The sequence below is a fragment of the Danio rerio genome, chromosome 24, assembly GCF_049306965.1.
Source record: "Danio rerio strain Tuebingen ecotype United States chromosome 24, GRCz12tu, whole genome shotgun sequence".
Classification (NCBI taxonomy): domain Eukaryota; kingdom Metazoa; phylum Chordata; class Actinopteri; order Cypriniformes; family Danionidae; genus Danio; species Danio rerio.
Window position 1 is genome coordinate 41,942,501 of NC_133199.1, and position 14,281 is coordinate 41,956,781.

General features: G+C 35.1%; 1 protein-coding gene across 9 annotated transcripts in view; it reads left to right on the forward strand.

Moving 5' to 3' along the window:
* The window catches only part of mybpc2b (myosin binding protein Cb), a 218,292-nt gene that overhangs the window by 168,947 nt on the left and 35,064 nt on the right, over positions 1 to 14,281 (forward strand). The window contains 8 exon segments of one of the 9 annotated variants that reach the window (NM_001013511.2): positions 706 to 723; positions 1,966 to 1,968; positions 2,074 to 2,091; positions 4,959 to 5,021; positions 7,456 to 7,604; positions 9,945 to 10,062; positions 10,155 to 10,203; positions 13,472 to 13,531. In NM_001013511.2, coding sequence (NP_001013529.2) covers positions 706 to 723; positions 1,966 to 1,968; positions 2,074 to 2,091; positions 4,959 to 5,021; positions 7,456 to 7,604; positions 9,945 to 10,062; positions 10,155 to 10,203; positions 13,472 to 13,531 — 478 coding nt within the window. 9 annotated transcript variants of the gene reach the window in all.

A 14,281-nucleotide genomic window follows, 5' to 3' on the forward strand; every position in this document is an offset into this window, starting at 1 on the left:
ATCAATCAATCAATCAACCAACTGCAAATCAATCAATCAATCAATCAATTAGTCAACTAACAGAGCAAGGAAATTTTCACAGTATGTCTGATATTATTTTTTCTTCTGGAGAAGTTTTATTTGTTTTTTTTTTTGGCTAGAATAACAGCAGTTTTTAATTTTTTAAACACCATTTTAAGGACAAAATTATTAGCCCCTTTAAGCTATATTTTATTTCGATAGTCTACAGAACAAACCATCGTTATACAAAACTTGCCTAATTAACCTAACCTGCCTAGTTCACCTAATTAACCTAGTTAAGCCTTTAAATGTCACTTTAAGCTGTATAGAAGTGTCTTGAAGAATATCTAGTCGAATATTATTTACTGTCATCATGACAAAGATAAAATTAGTCAGTTATTAGAAATGAAAAATTTATTATTAATATACGGCCTATATTAATATATTAATATACGGTTTTATTAAAACTATTATGTTTGGAAATGTTTAATGTTTAAAAATTATCTGTTAAACAGAAATTGGGGGAAAATAAACGGGGGCTAATAATTCTGACATCCACTATATATTTAAAGCCAAACACATGTGACTAACCATTAATCATTTAGGGTGTCTCATAGACGTTTTTTTTTTTTTATCATATAATTAATAACTGCATCTTATTGTTTTCAATACCATGTTAACTTTTCTTTTTCTGCTTTTTTACAGCAGAAGTAAAGCCAGAGGGTAAGTGATCATCATTTACTTGCCTTGTTTCTAAATCACAACCTATTATACTGTTTTAAAATCACATACAAAACATAATGCATAGGCACTTATCTCTAAATACCATATTTTACCACATTATTTCACAGCGCCAAATGAATGTACAGTGCTCAGCATAACTGAGTACACCCCATTTTGAAAATGAATATTTTTCTTCATTTCTCAGTGAATATAGGCAATGTGTTTTGCTGCATTTAAACAAAACAGATTTATTAAACAGATATATTTATTCAAATAATATTTTAGTCACCAAACATATTTAGGAATTGAAAAATAATGCAATTAAATTCATGCAAAATATTGCAAAAAAAAATGTAAGAAATTACGAGCTACAAAATTTCAACTAAAGTTTTACTTTTTTTTGCTTTTCTTTATTTTTCCAAAAAAAAAAAAAAATTGTACTCTTAAATGTAAATGTTAGGGAAATATATTAAATAAAAATTTTAAAAAGAGGAAAAATCAAACGAAAAAATAAATAAATATATATACAAAATTGAGTTATTTTTAGTATACTTAGATATTTTTCTTGAACTTAAATATATTATTTTTATATTTCTAAAGACTAAAATATTATTTTAATAAATATATCTGTTTTATAAATCTGTTTTGTATTTCAAATGCACCAACATTTATGACCTATATTCACTGAAAAATTGAGAAAAATATTAATTTTCAAAACGAGGAGCACTCATTTATGCTGAGCACTGTAGACTAATAGTATAAAATCTGTCCAACTTTATACAGTATTAAGTGGCCTTAAATACTATGTACTTGCATTAAAAATAAATACAATCTACTTACAGTGTTCATAATGTCTTATAGAGGACTTCTAGTGCTCTTGATATGGGTATGGTTTAGGACAGGTTTGATGGTGTGGGTGGGTTAAGGTGTAAGGGATTGTCAACAGTGTAATTACAGAAATGTATTACAGATGTAATTACATGCAGGCATTTAATCAAGTACAATGTAAAAAAAATACTGTATGTACACAATAAACACATTGTAACTTAACTGCAGTGTAAATACATATTAGTTAAGGACACTTACTATAAAGTGGGACCAAAAAATCTCCATTTACTCTTCCATTAAAATCAATTATTTATCCAAATATTGCGACACTGATTTGAAATGACTACTCAGTGTGACCTTAATATTGTAAATTTCCCCTGTTGTCTAATACATTTTTCTTATTTCATCCCACAGAGGGTAAGTGGCATCAATAACTTGTGTTGTTCCCAAATGACAAAACATTTCACATTTAAAAAGCATAAAGTAGGTTTCCTTAGCTTGATGTTATGCTTTCATCTGCAGAAGCTCCAGGAGATGATGGTATTAAATCGGAATGAAGATCCTTGGTTCTATAATTAAATAAGGGTTAAATAAATAAGTTATATAATCCTTATTTAAACATCATACTAACTAAATAAATCAGTCGCTTAGAACTTAAGAGTTCTAAAGTGATGAGCAGTGTTGGGGGTAAGGCATTACAAGTGATGTGAGTTACCTAATAATAGTACTTTTCTAAGTAACAAGTAATGCATTACTTTTCAAAATTAAGTAATAATATTTGAGCTACTTGTTTAAAAATGTTACTTTGGTAAAATTAATTCACTTAAAAAAAAATTATTTCTGCATTAAAATAATTGTAGTCATGTTGAATCCTGAGTCAATAGCTATGTTTCCATCCACCTATTTTATGTGCATTTTGCAAATGCGCATAAAAAAACTAGTTGATGGAAACGCCATGATGCGCATAAATTTTTAAAATGCACATAAAAAACTTATGCGCCTAACTGGGTATTCGATAAGGAAAGATGCGCATAAACTGCGATGGAAACACTTTTATCGCACAAACTCCAGCATGCGGATTAAAAAGGGTCATGTGATTTTGTTAAAAGAGATCATGTGATGCTTAAAATGTGTGTAAATGGATAAAACTTCAGGCTGAGCACATTATAAAACATCTGAAATGTTGTTTTGGTCATTATAAAATGCCTTACCATTTCAGTATTAATGTTATTATATTATTAATGACCTCCAGAATCAAGAGCGCCTGTGCTCCGCGTCTGACACCTTCAAACGCCACTGCGCGCTCACTGCTTGTCAGGATTGTCTTCTGAGGCGCATTCATTTAGAAAAGATTGATGCAGCTTCTCCTGCTGCAGCAAATGCAGTTTTTACTGTTGATATTTGGCGCCAGTTAATCAGGAAGTGACAATTTTGTTTGCTTTGACTCGTTGGATGGAAACGATGCTTCATTCGCACAACTTTTATGTGATAATCCAGTTTTGCGCATAAAGTTTATTCGCATATTTGGATGGAAACATAGCTACTGAGAGAAAGCAGGAACAGGCAGAAATGAGTACGGTAGAGCCTTACATTCTTGCAATGGAATATTCTCATTTATTTTAACACGTTGAAGAAAAGAAGAAGAGGATTGTCTGAATGTGCAGTGATTTTACTATTTAATAAGACAAAAAGTACAAAAGTAGCAAACGCATTGCTTTAAACTTACATTTATCTGTATACGGCATTCTGGGGTCAGGAAGTTCTCAAGATAACATTACCCTTCATTTAATTTTTGATTATCTACTTATCTACTTAATAGTTTTAGTATTATTTACTATCAATGTTTTATTTTAAAGGTAAATGAAGGTTATACAGTGCCTTATTAATTGCAGAACTTCTCTATTTATAAAAACACCATGCAAGTAGAGATCAAGCCTCAGCCAGGGGTGCGTTTCCTAAACAACTCGCGGCTGTACTATTTTAGTACGATGCATCGTTTGAGTTTCCCAAAACCGTAGTTTTTCTGTCGCAGATTCATCATTTGAACCCCAATAGTTATGATGTAAAATGTCCATAATGACGCTCTAAACGTGGTGAAGTAACAACTTCTTAAAAGAAACACCCAATTATTTTTTGTTCAAATTATATTGTTTTACCAACGCATTTAAAAAGAATCCAATATTAGTTTTAGAAATATAAAATCATGCACTTGTTTTCCATGTTAATGGAAATATATATAAATGGCATATATAGGGCCAATGTATCCTTTGCAAATATTTTTGAGAATCATCTTAGATCATTTAAGCGAAGTATGAGGAACGGACCCTTGGTCAGAAAAACGCAAAAGTAACTGAAAAGTAACGCAATATTGAGTAACTCAATATTGTAATGCATTACTTTCTAATGTAACTTTCCCCAACACTGGTGATGAGCATGTAATGAGGAATATATTTGCAGTTATATTCGCAAGAAGGTGTACAGTATGTGAATATAACAACCAGGGCTCATTGTGGAAACGTAGCCCCACGGACGTTTCTGCGGACCGCGATTTACGTTCCGGGAGGTACGTATTCGAGCGTTTTTTTGTTTTCGCGGATCCGTGAGAGGCCGCTGTGCGCGCTTTTTCGCGTCTCGGGCCCGCGCCGTTCTCGCGCGAAAAGCCGCCGGATCGGGGAAAAAAAAATTTCGACCGCGTTTTCAGATCCCGCCGCGTTCTCGCCCTCATTTTTCGGATTCCGTTTTTCGTCTCACCTGATTTCCGGAACCCGCTGTTCCCCGGACTCGATCCCGGTCGTTGTCCACCGCGGCCGGCTCCTCCTCCTCCTCCTCGTCCGGGGCCTCCTCTCCGCCGACGCAACGCTGTGAGCTAGGCGGACAAACTGATTGCGTCGGGAAAGCCCTCCACTCGGAGGCGAGCCGTCGGCCGGTGAGCGCGAAGAGGAGGGGCGGAGCGGCGCCACACCGCCCAGCGGCGTTCGCTTGAAAAAAACCAAACGCGGCCTTTACGTACCTCCGGCCACGTAAATCGCGGTCTCCAGAAACGTCCGCGAGCCTACGTTTCCAGAATGAGCTTGGGTTGGAATATAATTGCCTTTTCCTAATATAAATAAACTTTAAACATTAAAATGAATGAGAAAAAAAGCCAAACAAGCAAAGTCTCTCTTCTTGTGCATGAATCTCACCCGTAATTGAATTGTTTCAGTGGTACTGTTAATAATATAAACAACAATTCAAGAGTCTTATTAAGTTTTATGCCTGACTTAATATGCGTTTTAAATATTTGCAAAGAATATTTAAAATGAAACCGTGCGTGCTTCCCATTTGCTTTACAGGATCCCTTTCTGTCGTCATGTGCATGTGTGTATGAGTGTGAGTATTTTTGTTTAACATATCAATTCAATTTTTAGTCGAACCAACGGAGCTGACTGGACTTTTTGTGGAGAAGCCAGAAAGTGTGGTGGCCATCGCAGGTATCAAAACAAAAGGATTATTATTTTATTTCAGTAAACTGATGTACTTTCAACTGAAGCAGAGTTTTGAGTAAGAGTGGCAGTGCAAAACTAGCATAAGCCTAGTATTTAGTGCAAGCTGGTGCTACTTATGGTCAATGCAGTACATGACTGTATTATAATCAGTGACGCTACTTGTTGGTCATATGATTTCATAACATACAAAATCATGAAAAGCTAAATCTTATCTATGAAATGTTATGTCTTTATGCTTTATTTTGTTTGTTTGCTCATTACTACATTCCAGCATATTCAGATATTCTTTGGTCTTGACCAAGTGCAGTTGAATGAGATTTGCTCTGGTAGTCTTGTACCAATATGGCAATGGCATTGGCGCATGTTCACGGGCCGTATGCGATATCTAATGTATATATCTATGATTCCCTCATAACAAACTAATGGTAAGAGAGGCTATTAATACTGTATGCAGTTGCTATGGAAACCTTCAGGTTCACATCAGCTGAAGCACTGCCACTACAATTGTGGAAGCAAATGGTGGTTGTTGGTAAAAGGGATACAAATGCGGATGGAAATTAGTGAGAATTTTTCATATTATTTAATGAGACCCATTAAATTTTATTATTATTTTTAACATCTACCTTTACCCCAACTATGACAGTAATGCAAAAAAAAAAAACAACAACATTAAATATACAGATTATTATTCATATTATTTATTAAACCTCCCATTAAATTGAATTTTATTAACATCCACTCCAACCTCAACCCTACATCCAACCCTACAGTATTGTAAAAACAGTAATTATTCAGAGCATTGTTCATATTATTTATTAAATTACACATTAAACTGTATTTTATTAACATCTACCCCTATCCCAACCATCACAGTAATGTAAAAAAAACATTAAATATACAGAGTATTATTCATATTATTTATTAAACATCCCTATAAATTGTGTTTTATTAGCATCTACCTCTACCTAAACCCTAAATCCAACCCTACAGTCATGTAAAAACAGAAATTATACAGATTAAATTACCCATTCAATTTTATTTTATTAACGTTTACCAACCATCACAGTAATGTAAAAACATTAAATATACAGATTTCTATTTATATTATTTATAGTGCTGTCAATCGATAAAAAAAAAAAAAACGAATTAATTGCACTTTTTTTTTTAATTTATTGTGATTAATCACATTTAATAGACTGAAACTTGTAATTTTGGCTATTCAAATGTAAAATTAATGTAAGCGCAAGAAAAAAAACCCTATTTATTTTCAAAATATAACTGTTTATTAGATTTTTTGTTTAACCTGTAACACAGATTCGCCCTCTGTTCGCCATGCGGTATCAAATTCCATTAAAACAAAAGTCGAAAGTTAAAAAGGAAACACCCGAAATTGCATGAAACTCTGGAGAGCCTGATGATGCTACATTAATTCTTTTATACTGAAACTTGCCTTCAAAAAGTGCTTCCTTTGTCTTATTTCTTTGTCATGTTTCTTTGCACGTTAAACACAAGTCAGCCACAACAGGAAATAAAAAAAAAACCTGCAACTGCAATACTTGGGTTAATTTTTTTTAACGCATTAATTATTTCAAATTAATTAGTGCGTTAACGCACAGTAATTATTCAGAGCATTGTTCATATTATTTATTAAATATCCCATTAAATTGTATTTTATCAACATCTACCCCTATCCCAACCATCAAAGTAATGTAAAAAAAGTATTATTCATAATATTTATCAAATTACCCATTAATTGTACTTTAGAAGCTTTTTCCCATATCCCAACCCTAAACCTACACCTCACAGTAATGTAAAAACAGTAATTATACCAAGTAAGATTCATTTTTTTAATTAAATTACCCATTAAATTGTATTTTATTACCATCTACTTCTACCCCAACCATCAAAGTAATGTAAAAACAGTCAATTTACAGAGTATCGTTTATGTAATTTATTACATTTTTAATAAAACTGTCATTCTACTAACATCTACCCCTACCCCAACCATCAGAGTAATGTAAAAACAATGTAACAAATGCTATTTATTAAATTGGCCTTTAATTGTATTGTATCAGTGTCTACTATTACCCCAAACTTCACAGTAATGTAAAAATATGACTTATTGTTGTACAGTCTCACAAATCATGCTACACTGATGTGAGTATCCACAGCTGTATCCCTTCTAGACTTCACCACAGATGGTCAAAATTTGATTGAAAATTATTTTTTTCAATGGATTAACTTGAACAGATTAATTATTCAGCTTAAGAATAATAATGTGAGCCAGCCAAAAAAACTAAAAGATTGTAATTTTAGATTTCACACCAATGTTAAAAAAGCAAATGGTTGCCATATTAAAATCAAATATTATTATTATGCATTACAGGATCAGTGACTGTTTTGATGTATTTGAACACAGGTAAAGATGTAACGTTTGTGGTGAAGGTGGACTCCACCAATCTGACACGTAAACCCACCATGAAGTGGCTGAAGGGCAAGTGGATGGACCTCGGCAGCAAAGCTGGAAAGCACATCCAGCTGAAGGAGACCTATGACAGGAACACCAAGGTTTGGGTTTCTTGGTAGAAAATGGGGCAAATATATAACTATATATATATATCTATATAACTATATAACTTGCCTAATTACCCTAACCTGGATAGTTAATCTAATTAACTTAGTTAAGCCTTTAAATGTCACTTTAAGCTGTATAGAAGTGTCTTAAAAATATATAGTCAAATATTATGTACTGTCATCATGACAAAGATAAAATTAATCAGTTAATAGAGATGAGTTATTAAAACTATTATGATTAGAAATGTGCTGAAGAAATCTCTCTGTTAAACAGAAATTGGGGTAAAAATAAACAGGGGGGCTAATAATTTATATATATATATATATATATATATATATATATATATATATATATATATATATATATATATATATATATATATATATGTGTGTGTGTGTGTGTGTGTGTGTGTGTGTGTGTGTTGTTATTGGTGTCTTTTTATTGTTAACATTTTTGCATTGTTTTCCAATTTGTATTATTTTATTTAGAAATTATGTGAACAAAATTGTGACATAGTCGATCAGTGAGCTTAATAAAATACATATAATAAACAAAATACAGGAATACAGGGGCAATCATTAAAATTTTAATAATGCCAACAACAACAATAACAGTGAAAAAATAAAAAGGCTAAACTAAAGAATAAATTACAAATATATACTAAAACAATATATATATATATATATATATATATATATATATATATATATATATATATATATATATATATATATATATATATATAAACTAATTCTACACCAAAACAGAGCAATTTTGTATTGTTATAGAAAAGTGGGTATAACTTAATTTTGATAGTCCCTTTAACACATTTTGTTGATAATAAGTTACAACTATACGGCAACTGATTTTCATTAGGGTTTTAGTAGACAATAAGGTTGGGTTTAGGGATTAGGGTTAGTTAGATCCAACACAATCTCACGGCAATTCGTAACTTTTTAATTTAGTGGCTAATTCGTATGAATTCGTTCGATCTAATTCGTACAATTTAGTACGATCTGCTTATCCCCCAATGACGGTTGGGGTTAGGGGTGGGGTCAAGTGCCACGCCTCCTTTTTAAAATCGTACCATTTTGTATGACTGAACTCGTACGAATTCGTACGAATTAGCCACTACACTGGCAAAACGTAAAATACTTACGTTTTCTCGTGAGATCAGGCTGTTAGATCTAAACGTCTTGTCGTGGATCCCAGTTGTAAGAGCAACAAATAATAACATGTCTTGTTGATCATTTGGAAAAGTGTCAGAAGGTGGATTTCTCTGATGAATCATCTGTTGAGTTGCATCCCAATCATCACAAATACTGCAGAAGACCTACTGGAACCCGCATGGACCCAAGATTCTCACAGAAATCAGTCAAGTTTAGTGAAGGAAAAATCATGGTTTGGGGTTATATTCAGTATGGGGGCGTGTGAGGGATCTGCAGAGTGGATAGCAACATCAACAGCCTGAGGTATCAAGACATCTGTGCTGCCCATTACATTACAAACCACAGGAGAGGGCAGTTTCCTCAGCGGGATAGAGCTCCCTCTCATACTTCAGCCTCCACATCAAAGCTCCTGACAGCAAAGAAGGTTAAGATGCTCCAGGATTGACCAGCCCAGTTAGCAGACATGAACATTATTGAGCATGTCTGGGACAAGATGAAGGAGGAGGCATTGAAGATGAACACAAAGAGTCTTGATGAACTGTCCTGCAGGAACGCTTTCTTTGTCATTCCAGATGACTTTATTAATCAGTGATTTGAGTCATTGCAGAGATGTATGGATGCAGTCCTCCAAGCTCATGATGGAGTCAGACACAATATTCATTCTGTCTCCACTGCAGCATGACTATATTCTATACTGGACATTATTTCTGTTAAGTGACAAGACTTTTGTCTATCCAAAGTCAGACCTTACTGTCCTAATGAAATCATTAAAAGTGAAGGCATGATCATATTTGATTTTGGTCAAATATGCGTAATCTGGAGGCCTTTGCCTTTCATATAAGCCACTTCAGATACCAAATGATCAACTAGAAGTCAAGTTATTATTTGTTGTTCCGAAAACTTGAATAGGCGACAAGACTTTTGTCAGGAAGTGTAAGTACAAAGTTTCTTATAGTGTTTGCATGTCTACTGGTGGAGCATCTAAAGATAGTTAGTTGGCATGTAGTTGCAATGTAACTTATAAGCAACGAAATTTGCAAAAGGGATGTGTGATAAGTGATGATTATAAAATGTTGTAAATTTGATCTGCCATGAAATAGCCAAAGAAGCTGATATGGGAATCGATTCAAAACTCTCTCTTTTCCTTTCTTCTTTCTGTGTCAGATCTACACGTATGAGATGAAGTTAGTCAAGGTGGTCCCAGGAGACGCGGGTGGATACAGGTGTGAAGTGTCTGCCAAAGACAAATGTGACAGCTGCACCTTTGAGGTCACGGTGGAGGGTTAGTGTATCTTCACACAGTCAAACACAGCTTAAATAACATTTGATCTGTCAATAACTTCCCTGTATTTATAACGCATCCTGTTTTCGTAGCTGCTGAACAAGAGCAGCAAGCGGATATTTTGTCTGCCTTCAAAAGAGCGTAAGTCAACAATTTATGCAACATGTTTAGATTGGACTGCAAGGATTAAATATCATAGCTGAAAGAATTAGACGCACATTGGTACAGTTGAAGTCATAATTATTAGCCCTCCTGAATTATTAGCCCCCCTGTGTTTTTTTCCCCAAACTTATGTTGGAAAAGAAGATTTTTTTAAACGCTTCTAAACATAATGGGCTCTATTTTAATGACCTAGGCACAACGTCTAAAGCACATGGTGCAAAAGCATTAAGAGCATGTCCGAATCCACTTTTGCTATTTTAAGGATGGAAAAATACACTCTGTGCGCAACGCATGTTCTAACAGGGTTGTGCTTATTCTCTTCATGAGTTAGGGGTGTGTTTTGAGCATAATGTGCATTAAACCAATCAGAGTCTCGTCTCCCTTTCCCTTTAAGAGTCAGTTGCGTCACACCATGGTGCGTTGCTATTTACATGGCGACTTTGTGAAAAAACTGAACGCTTCACTAGCGAGAAAACAGTTAAACAGAGCTTCTGCAACGTGAGAATGAAGAACGAGCCTCCTCCATTCAGCCTCTTTACTTTACTTTTACTCTTTACTCCTTTACTTTCGTGGAGTAAGGAAACGGTGTTGTACGCACTCCACTGAAGACATACATTAGCCAACTAGGGTTGGGCCGATAGACGATGCCATCGTGTAAATCTGCACTAGACTTTAGAGCAGCTTTTAGTTGGTCAATGGCGCCAGAGGTGGATTGGCCATTTGGCAATTCTGGCAAATGTCAGAAGGGCCGGACCATTTTTTAAATGTGGCTAGTCGGTAATTTTTTTTATTTAAATTTTTTTTATGTGTATTGGTTTTATATGCAGGTAGCTTTTATCTTTTGCAAAATGTGAATATGATGATGGTGATAGTAATTATTAAGGGTGTCACGATCCTCTAAATCCTCGATTCGATTACATTTTCGATTCTAAAGGCACGATTTGATTCGATTTTCGATTATGAATAATTAATTAATTAATGACCAATTAATTATTTGTAGCCTACCGTTTAAACTACCTGACCTGCATGGTCTTTGTTTTACTAATAAACAAATCATACAGTAAATGAATAAAGGCAAGATACACACATAATTACCACCTGTCAATCACTTTTTCTGCGGGACTCGTGAATAGGCAGTGATCTGTGTCGTTATAATGGCGTCGGTAAAAAAGACGCACAACCAACAGGAACCAGCCAACAGTATCTGAGGTGTTCGCTAAAATGACTAAGTACAAGTGAGTGAAAGATTGAAGCAGTCCTCTGACTGCCTGGACCTGCTGTCTCGAGCGCATGGCTGTGTGTGCGTCTGTGTATGTGTGGTCACGTGATGTGCATTTTTTCAGAGGTAGAGAGGAAGGAGGGCTGTTTAGAAATGTTACACGCCACTGTGGATGTCAAATCGTTGTTCTAAAATGCCATTTAAAAACAAAGACAGTGTAAACAGGGCCTGAGTGTGAACTTTTCGCGAGCGGATTTGCAACGGGGGCGGGCGTAGGATCGCGATGCCGGTGTTGTCTATCGGACGAACCGTACGTAATACGTACATAGCAGAGCATGCAAAACTGTGTTTTTTTTTTGTCTACAACACAAACGTTGTCAACATAACTCACTGGAAATCCAAAATGCTTACACACCGGCGACTTCATTGAAAGAGGAGAGGGTTTAAGCTCTGTCGACGGGTCTCCTGCTTCTGCAGTTTAACAAGCACTTCAACAAGCAGGTTATTTTCCAGCTTGGCAAGCCAAGCTAACGTGACATGGGGGCGTGGAAGCATCGACGATTCTATTTTTTGATTCGATAATCGAAATTGAGCATAAATTTCGATCGTTTTCGATTAAAAATTGAAATCGTGACACCCCTAGTAATTATAATAATAAATGTTAAGCATTTGGCCCAATGATGGGCCCACCCAATCAGAGGTTACGTGGACGTAATCAAAATTTGGCAAGAATGTCAAACAAACAGTAAGTGCAACACAAGCTCAAAGATGCATGTCAAAGATGGCCCGTTAAAAAGGAAAGGCGGTGCAGAAAAGCTCAGAGAAAGCAAAAAAAAAAAAATGGATCTAAATTAGACACTGCCAAATGCATAAAATTAACTGAAAAAGTCTTGAAAGGGGCAGCACAGTGGGTAGTGATGTCGCCTCACAGCAAGAAGGTCGCTGGTTCGAGCCTTGGCTGGGTCAGTTGGCATTTCTGTGTGGAGTTTGCATGTTCTCACCATGTTCACGTGGGTTTCCTCCTGGTTTCCCTCACAAGTTTCCAAGGTGAATTGGGTAGGCTAAATTGTCTGTAATGCATGAGTGTTTCCCAGTGTTTGGTTGCGGCTGGAATCTGCCGTGTAAAACATATGCTGGATAAGTTGCCGGTTCATTAATAAATGGACTAAGCCGAAAATAAAATGAATAAATGTTTATTTAAATTTGTTATAAACAAGTTGTTTTTGTTCCAGTCAAATACATTAAATGTTTAAATATCTATTACATATTGTACTGCTTATATTATTTAACCATCTGTCCACCAAAATATGTAATGAATGTGCGTGTCCGTGGGGTGGGGCTGTGTCGGTGTGGTAAAGTGTGCTGGTGTGGCTACAGTGCCAAAGCTGATTTTTAGTCCCAGTCTGCCCCTGAATGGAGCGGTCTATTTCAGTTCCTCAAAATAGTAACACACCAACAATGTAACACACCTCCTTTATAGACTGGCACACCCATGAATCCACAAAGTGACAAAAATGGATTTGCTAAACAACGTGAAGCAAAACGTGAAAATTACTGTTGCGCTGGTCTGAAAATAGCAACAAATCACCTCATTGCACCGGGTGTATGATAGAGCCCAATAGAATTAATATTTCTTTTATCTTTGCCATGACTAAATATTGTTCAATATACTAGTGTTCAGCCTAAAGTGACATTTAAAGGCTAGTTAGGGTAAAGTAATTAGGCAACTCATTGTATAACAGTGGTTTAGATCATCAGAAAAAATATATAGCTTAAGGGGGCTAATAATATTGACCTTAAAATGCTTTAAAAAAAATTTTAAAAACTGCTTTTATTCTAGTTAAAATAAAACAAATAAGACTTTCTCCAGAAGAAAAAATATTATAGGAAATACTGTGAAAATTCCTTGCTCTGTTAAACATAAATTGGGAAATATATTAAAAAAATCACAGGAGCTTGATTAGTTTTGACTTCAACTCTATAGCGTGAAGTATTTGTTTTATTAATTAAGTTTGTGTTTCTGTACAGCGATGCCGGGGAGGATGAAGGTGACCTGGACTTCAGTGCCCTTCTTAAAGCCGCTAAAAAGTAAGTGTTTACTGTCCATTAAAAGCAAACTTGGGTCTCCTTTTAGAGAGTTTTTTAAATGTTAGCATCAGTATATTAAGCTGCGTCCCAAATCACATACTTATGCACTATTATATGCCATTTTGTAGTATAAATAGTGTAAGTAGTGTGTTCACACTGAAAACTCTAGAAATAATAAGTGCACTTTAATTACCCGGATGATGCACTCATTCAGCTGCTAAAATGAAGTGTGTAATGATGGACACTTCACGCACTCAACGACCGCAGGTTTGCTTACATAGCGGAAGGGGCGGAGCTATCAGGCGCACATGTTGAATAACTTTATTTATTTTGGATGGAGAAAGCAAATTTCTCCTACGAGAGTGATTATAGCGCCTCCCGATGGAGAATGCAGATATACTCACGGCAGGTATTATTTGATAAGTCGGTCGTTTATTTCACTGATTTGGCGACCGTCATCAGGGAAACGGTTTGAATTTCCGTTTAGTAAAAAAACATTAGTGTGCCATTTGGGACGACACTACATACACATATACCATCCTGTTGAGAGTGTAAGTGCATAAGTACATAGTGCATGAGTGCATAGTGTATAGTGTGCCATTTGGGACGCAGCTTTAGTTTTTAGGATATAAGCTAATGCGCTTCAAAACATTGACAAGATTTGCGTTTAGAAGATGTAAACCTGATATAATCATCTAAAGCTTGCATTTGTCACTTCTAGCTCAATGGATCTATGATTTTTTTTGATGT